At 45.6% G+C, this 7939-nt stretch overlaps 1 protein-coding gene across 1 annotated transcript; it reads right to left on the bottom strand.

Annotated features, from left to right (window-relative positions):
• Nucleotides 1-763: 763 nt before the first annotated feature.
• Nucleotides 764-6673, bottom strand: LOC140123043 (extracellular calcium-sensing receptor-like). The gene is made up of 6 exons (XM_072144294.1): nucleotides 6429-6673; nucleotides 5997-6288; nucleotides 5072-5893; nucleotides 4397-4621; nucleotides 2603-2726; nucleotides 764-1680 (listed from the first exon to the last, which is right to left on the bottom strand). Exons 1-6 carry the CDS (start codon nucleotides 6671-6673, stop codon nucleotides 764-766), a joined length of 2625 nt encoding a protein of 874 aa, XP_072000395.1.
• Nucleotides 6674-7939: the final 1266 nt, after the last annotated feature.

Below are 7939 nucleotides of genomic sequence, written 5' to 3'. Positions count from 1 at the left end.
GCGGGCACTGGGCCTGCACTTCCTCTTGCCTGGGCAATCTTCACGCTGTCCCTCCCTCCCTCCCTACTGTTACTTGGTTTTTGTGTTTTGATGTTTTCGGTTTTCAGTGATCAGCTCAAGTCACAGCTGATGGAAAATGAGAATTGATGTGGTTTTTGCCCCGAAGTCAAAGTGGTGATTCGGGAGCCCGGATGAACAAACCGCTTCGGGCAGCGATGGTTTCCAAAGAGACGGACGGAGATTGCGGTGAATTTTGAGAATATTAAAAATAATAATAAATGAGTTTATCAGCAATAAATAGCTGAGACCTTTTCTGCCCAACAGGAAGCCGCGTGTCATCATTTCTTAGTTATGTGTAGTTATTAATGGTTGATGAGGATAATGTTACGGGTGGGATTATGTATCTTTACTAAAGGGCCTTAATGTGGAGGGAAAATGGGTAATTACTACCGTCCAGCCTTCTGGGGAGATCAGGAGACCAACCTCTTCACCCTGCGACCACCATATTATAGCCTTTACCTTTACGCTCTGCTGCTCATGAGGCCTCCTCAAGCTGCTCTGACATCTCCATAAGGATGAGAACCTCTTATAGAAATAACCAAAAGGAATTTATTTAAGACCTTCTACACAGCCAACGATCTGAAACTTTATATGGAACCAAACGTAATTGTGTCTCCGACTGTTCATTTTCAGTCATCTGACCGGAGACAGCAGTACGTAGTAATAGAAATGTCTGTCGCAGGTCGAGCACATGAAAATATATTTAACCAAATATCCTTTCCCTTTGTTTGCTTCCTAAGAGCACTTGACTATTCCTGTCCGGTCTTAGAAGTATGACGTAACATTTGGGGAGGAAGATGCAGCTCATAAGTCCAGCGCTGGAGGCCAAGATGGCGAATATCTGCACGGCTACAGTATATTTACCACTGGTGCTCAGATAAGCCGGTATGAAGGAGATCCAGACACAGCAGAAGACCAGCATGCTGAAGGTGATCAGCTTGGCCTCATTGTAGGTTCCAGGAAGGTTTCTTGCCAAAAAGGCTACAAAAAAACTTATCATGGCCAAAAGACCCAAAAATCCCAAAGTCATGAAGAAGAACAACTTATGACCTTCATTGCACTCGAATATGATCTTATGGTTTTCTGTCTCTGCATTCAACACTGGGAAAGGAGGAGACTGGTGAAGCCAAACAGAGCAAATTACAATCTGCAAACCTGAGCAAAGTCCAACAACGCAGCGCGGGATTGTAGGTCCCAACCATTTCCTCAGAGGACTGTTCAGTTGTGTGGCTTTAAATGCCAGGATTACCATGATAGTCTTAGCCAGGACGGAGGAGATGCAGATGGAGAAGACCACACTGAAGAAGGTTTGTCTCAGGGGGCAGGTGACCTCCGATGGTTGACCTATGAAGACCAGACAGCAGAGGAAGCAGAGGATGAGAGACACCAACAAGATGAAGCTCAGCTCCCGGTTGGTGGCTTTGATTATTGGTGTTTTCTGGTGCTGAGCAAATATTATTAAGACAAAGACTGTAAGGACTGAGAAGATGACAACCATCATGGCCACCATGATCCCCAGTGGTTCCTCATAGGAAAGAAATTCTATCAGTTTTGGGATGCATTGGTCTTTCTTCTCATTGGGCCACTGGTCGGGGGGACACTGGAGACACTCGCTGGCATCTAAAATAAAAAAGATTAAAGTTACAACTTTACATATTAATATCAGTGTCATCCTGACGTGGCTTCATATGATCTATGTGGCCAGTGGCCAGCAATGGTTGGGGCCAGGACTTGGTGGAGCAGAGTGATCTACACCAGGACATCCTTTACTGCTTCTACTGCGTGATTGTCTTCTATTGTTCCCTGCATTGATGTTGTCATGGATCACAGATTCACCTTAGATTTTAGGAGACAAGTCACATGAGACAAATACTCTATAATACTCCTTCGGATAATGGATGAACCTACACGGCGCCTCTTCTGAGGAAATGAAATGGGTAGAACTCACGCAGGATCTTATTACAGTGAAGTTTTAGTATCAAAAAGATATAATATAAAAGTTTCCTAATGTCTTGTACCAATCATGGAGGAACCAATAGGGCTAATACAGGAAGGTCATGCCCCCTGTTACTTCACCTACAGTAACAGCAGACGCTGGGGGAGGGGAGGACACGCTGGATCTTCTCTCGTGCTGTCTGCAGTCTGTCTTCTGTTACCTCTTCTCCTACTTCTCTCCAGGATGTTTCTTCCTCTTCTAAGTCTCCTGCTCTGCTTACAAGCAGCATGAGAACAGGCCAATGCCCCGGCGATGCTCCTTCCCCGCCCTCCAGCAGTGTCTCCTTCCTGTGGCACAACGGAGCCTGCTAGGAGGGGTACGGGGGGCAGGGAGGCAAGTGGTGGAGGCCTCCTCCTCCAGACCTCTCCTCCTGCAGTCACATGCAGCAAGGACATTTTACAGTGACATGTCCTAGCTGCCTAACTTTCAGTCCAGAAAATGCCGCCTTCACAATGGCCAGCAGGGGGTGCGCCGCCCGAGGCGAGGTTCTCAACTCATCTCATGGTAGGTGCACCCCTCACACAGATGTATCGGGAAGGGTCTTACCTGTGGCATTGGCCACCTCCCCCGCAGAACAGGGCAAGCAATCATAGCAGCAGATAGGCTCTCCCAGCCTTTGGGCCTTTCTGTGCCCGGGAGGACAATGCAGACCACAGACAGAAACCGGAACCTACAAACAGTCAATGATGGAGGATTATTGGATGGAAGAGCCATGAAACATACCTTGATTGATAAAGAAAGAGGTAACAAGGACAAATATAGGAAAAAAAGTCAGATTCATCTCACCCTGTAAATCTGGGTGTATATGGCGGAGTGTACTCTGTATATGGCGGAGTGCACTCTCTGCCATCTGAAATATATTGGTTGCACTACCAGAAAATTGAAAAGTTTCATGGCAGAACATGTAGGGGATTGTGGTAATTGCATCCCGAATAAGATATCAGGGGCTTCCAAAAATGTTTTACTTACTCCTGGTGGGGACACAAGTCACTGAACAGGGCACAAAACCAAGACGTGGGGTCGATTGGAAAAGAAGTCTCCTATGTCGCGAGGATTTCAGTTGAAAACCAGACAATTGCAGACAAGTGCAGATGCTGTTTGGCAACTTTCTATTGCGCCAAATGAACATCAGAAAGTGCAAAAGTAACTCTGACATAGACCCTGCATGCGCCAAATTCATTATTTGCTTAGACTCGGTTTAACAATACTGAACTAAATTCACTATTTGCGATTTGGTGCAAATTTACATTTAGGCGCAAAATGACTCCAGTCACTTCCTGATGTAAAAATAAGACAAAAACCAATATCATATTTATCAAGACCAAATGCTCCTTAAAGGTACAAAAAAAGAGAACAAACGCAAAAAAAAATGCAATGTAATGAAACAAACAAAAAAAATCAAAAACACAACGACATACAAAGACTCAATCAATTCAGACAAAGACAAATTGTAATGATGAATTCCCCCTAAACACAAACAATTTTAAGTTTTGTTTTGTCTGTTTTTTCTACACAGTTGCACCAAGGAGTAGTTGGAAATTGGATCATGATGTCACATCTGTGTCAGATCTGCTGGCACGGTCTGAGAAGAAGCTACCACACCCGGCTCTCTACGTGCTTTGCCCTGGTCTAGGGTTAACACGATTAGAGGTTTACCCTCCTCACCTGGAGCAGACACCTGCTCTGATAAAACCTTGCGTGTTATATTTTCTTGCTAGCTTTATTGGCCGTGCTTTGCTCGCTAAACTTCTGTACTTCTGGTTTCCGATATTTAGCTCTCGTTCTTGACTGTCCTTTCGTTAATGTGATTTTGTACCTTATTTGCTATCTCAGTTGTGACCTGGATTGATTACCACCTGTATTGTGTTTATCTGTTTGTTATATGTTATACGTCTGCAGTTATAGCATCTTCATGATTGTTCCGTATCACCTAGGGAAGCGGGTAGGGCTGTTGGAGGGCTGCTTTAGGGTGCACTGTCATCTCTGAGACAGGAGCATTACAATGATACATGTTTCCCTCCTATCACTACTACGGGTGACTGTACTATACCATGGCTCCCCGCATCATTACACCAACAGGGGGCAGTGTGCCCTCCTATCACTCCTTTAACAGAACCAGGACTGTACAAGGCCACCATAATGATTAGTTCCTCTTAGTGCCTCTTGTATGGGTGGTCTCAGGGAGCAGTGCCATGGCCTTACACATCAGGTCTTACGTTTATTGTGACTACTTATCACATGTACCTACTGCTAAAATCTACCTGCAGTAGGATAAGGATCCTACTGCAGTGACACCTACCACCCAAGCCCAATGTGATGTTCTAGATAATCAAAACTTACGTGTGAATACCGGTCATTCCACAGAATGAAGCTGAAATTCAATGTGGTTCTCACTCCTCCTTTTGCTTCAGGGTCAATTTTTCCCACTTTCACCAGATTAAAGATGTTCTGAAGAACCTGAACGTTGATGATGTCATAGGAAGCAGGGAGGTCCCCATCAGCATTGAATGTCATCACCTCCTGTGACCCAGGGTGGAAACTTGTCTTCTTGAGGTGATGAAGAACCTATAGAACAGTCAACAAGACCTGTATGTCCCATTCTGGGAAGTAAGAGTTCTCCTTATGGAGACTGCCAATTAAGGCCACCATGTAGTCGTGTGGAGTCTTATAGCCATGGATGCTCCTCTAGGGGGATTCTGGGAAAATATGTAAAGTTTTCAAGGATGGGATAAGGAAAATTACGCCTCTTTCAGCTACCTTGTACCTTACTTCCCGACCCTAGTCACAAGCCTCTCAGACAGCCAAACCAGTTCCATGGTTTGGTTTTAATCCCGCATCATGTCATTAGGCCTCTTGTAGGTCAGGCTTGATGTCAGGGGAGTTGTCTTACAAGGTAGCTGAAAGAAGCCTGGCTTTCCTTATCCCATCCTGGAAAACTTTGACTACGGACAGTTCTAGAAAAAAAAGAATAGTCAATCAACCACATGTAATTGCCTTATTTCATTGATCACCTACCTTCCAGGGCTGCACATCACTGACTTTATCACAAGTTCCATCCTGACACTTAAGAAGCCAGTGCAAGGCATTAGCATAGGCATAGACGGCTAGATATGCATGGTAGGTGTAACTCAAGTCGTTGGTCTCTAATAAGATGGACATGTTTTTCCCAAGCTCCTCCTTCCCTGTGCAGATCATTGTGTCATTTACATCAAGGACTAATGGGGTGGGATGACTCTTGTCCCCATCAGTCCACTTACAGCTAAATGCTTTCTCCCAGAAGAGCCTGATAAATGGGTATGAAGGAGGATTGGATAGACGCAGGTTGAGAAGGAACCTCTCAAAGCCAGGCATGGCTCCTGTATTTGGAATCAGTCCAATGGTGCCATTCAAAACCTTCCAGGCTTTTTCTGAAAACAAACCTGGAGTGATCCCGAAGGAAGCTGAAGACAGGAACATCTTCCCAGTGACACCTTCATCAAACAGAGCGTCCAGCAGAGCTTTCATGTGGACCTCAGGACTATGGAGAATGATCACATTCACCGAACTTTTCTTGATGACCTCCACCACTCTCCATACTTGTTCTGCTGAATAGCTGAGGTGGATTTTTTCCATGAAGGCTATACAGATACCACTTTTCTCTAAGCCAGCTTGGATAACTTGTCCACCCTGCTGTCCAACATCATTATCCACGATTAGCATTCCCACCCATGTCCAACCAAACTGGCCAACCAGCTGAGTAATAGCAATGTTCTGAAACATGTTGCTAGGAACCGTGCGGAAGAATGATGGGAAATTGACCTTATTGCTGAGGCTGGAAAGGGTTGCCCCATGGCTGATCTGCAAAACATAAATGATCATTTGTAGGACCATTAGGACTAACTTCATGTGATATATTAGTGAATATGAGGGCAACAATCAGAACTATGGCAGGTCTGATTACCTGAGGGTAATGGAGGACGCCAAGAATGCGAGCTATGGGAAGAGATAATGCAGACACAAGTTCCCCCACTATCCCGGCTGCAACAGACTGGAGATGACAATCATATCCTGGAATGGGATGAGCAGCTCCGGACATTAGGGACATAAGTCCTCCGACTGCTCTCATTTCAGACATACAGGAGTCAATAAGACTGAAGCCCAAGGAGACATTCGGCAAAAAGTCCGGAGATTGGTTAACTTCATCTATAGCAAACATGAGGCCCAGGACATCCCGATAATAACGGATATGAAACCTGCCAGGGGAAGACGATGGATGTTATCTACAGATTATTACAAACCCACAAAGATCCATTCTGAAATGATCCATGACCCGTGTGAGCTGAAGGAAGGCCTCTAGGACCACACACCAGTAACACAACAATCCAGTACTGACCCGGTGCATGATACCGCCTGTGGAAGCTCCTGGAAAGTGGGTGGTTGGAAGATGAAGCCGGAGTGGACAACAAAAACCCCTCCAAGAAGAATATCTCCGTTCTGAAGGAAGGAATCTATTGTCAGACCCCGGAGGCTGCATCCGAGCTGGGACTGTTCTCCACTCAGTGAAGACAGAAGAAGAAGTATCTGAAGAAACCTCCTCATGGAGCTGGAAAGGTTGTCCTGGATAAAACAACGGTGCATGATGGGAATTACATGAGGCTTAAGTCCCTGGGGCGTAATGCAACAGATAAGAAACATTAGTGATACTGAAAGCTATGGGGCTGATGAGATACACGGAAGTCTCGTCTCCTGGTTCCATAGGAGAATGTTCTAGTGGCCGGGCCCAATCTCATGTTCCACAAATAGTATTAATTGTGATCTCTTACAAACAGATCAGATTCCCTCTGAACCAATTAAAGTTTTTGATACATGAACAGAAGAAAAAACAGTCGGCTCACCCAATCGATCATGTAAACCTCCAAAATGCGTGTCCATGTGGTGGTGCCCGCAGCCAAATCCCCGTCCTGATCATCCCACAGGGAACATCCACAGGAATCCATGCACCTTAACACTGTATCCATTTGAAATGCACCCATAGTAACTAATAAAGGATGATGCATGGATCCCTGTGGATTTTTCCTACTATGTGCAGGGGGTGTACAAATTGCAGGGGTTTAATATTTGAAAGGGGTGTACTATGTGCAGGGTGTACTATGTGCAGGGTGTGTACTATGTGCAGGTGGTGTACTATGTGCTGGGGGTGTACTATGTGCAGGGGGTGTACTATGTGCAGGGGGTGTACTATGTGCAGGGGGTGTACTATGTGCAGGGTCCTGTGTACTATATGCAGGGTCCTGTGTACTATATGCAGGGTCCTATGTACTATGTGCAGTGTGTACTATGTGCAGGGTCCTGTGTACTATGTGCAGGGTCCTGTGTACTATGTGCAGGATGTGTACTATGTGCAGTGTCCTGTGTACTATGTGCAGTGTCCTGTGTACTATGTGCAGTGTCCTGTGTACTATGTGCAGGGTCCTGTGTGCTATGTGCAGTGTCCTGTGTGCTATGTGCAGTGTCCTGTGTACTATGTGCAGGGTCCTGTGTACTATATGCAGGGTCCTATGTACTATGTGCAGTGTGTACTATGTGCAGGGTCCTGTGTACTATGTGCAGGGTTTTGTGTACTATGTGCAGCGGTCCTGTGTACTATGTACAGGGGTCCTGTGTACTATGTGCAGGGTCCTGTGTACTATATGCAGGGTCCTATGTACTATGTGCAGTGTGTACAATGTGCAGTGTATATTATGTGCAGTATGTACTTTGCGCAGTGTGTACTATGTGTGGGGTGTGTACTATGTGTAGGGTGTGTTCTATGTGCAGTGTGTACTATGTGCAGTGTCCTGTGTACTATGTGCAGTGTCTACTATGTGCAGGGGGTGTACAATGTGCAGGGGGTGTACAATGTGC

This window comes from Engystomops pustulosus, chromosome 3, assembly GCF_040894005.1.
Source record: "Engystomops pustulosus chromosome 3, aEngPut4.maternal, whole genome shotgun sequence".
Lineage (NCBI taxonomy): Eukaryota > Metazoa > Chordata > Amphibia > Anura > Leptodactylidae > Engystomops > Engystomops pustulosus.
The sequence above is the reverse complement of the archived record's forward strand: the minus strand, read 5'-3'. Positions and strand labels throughout refer to the sequence as shown.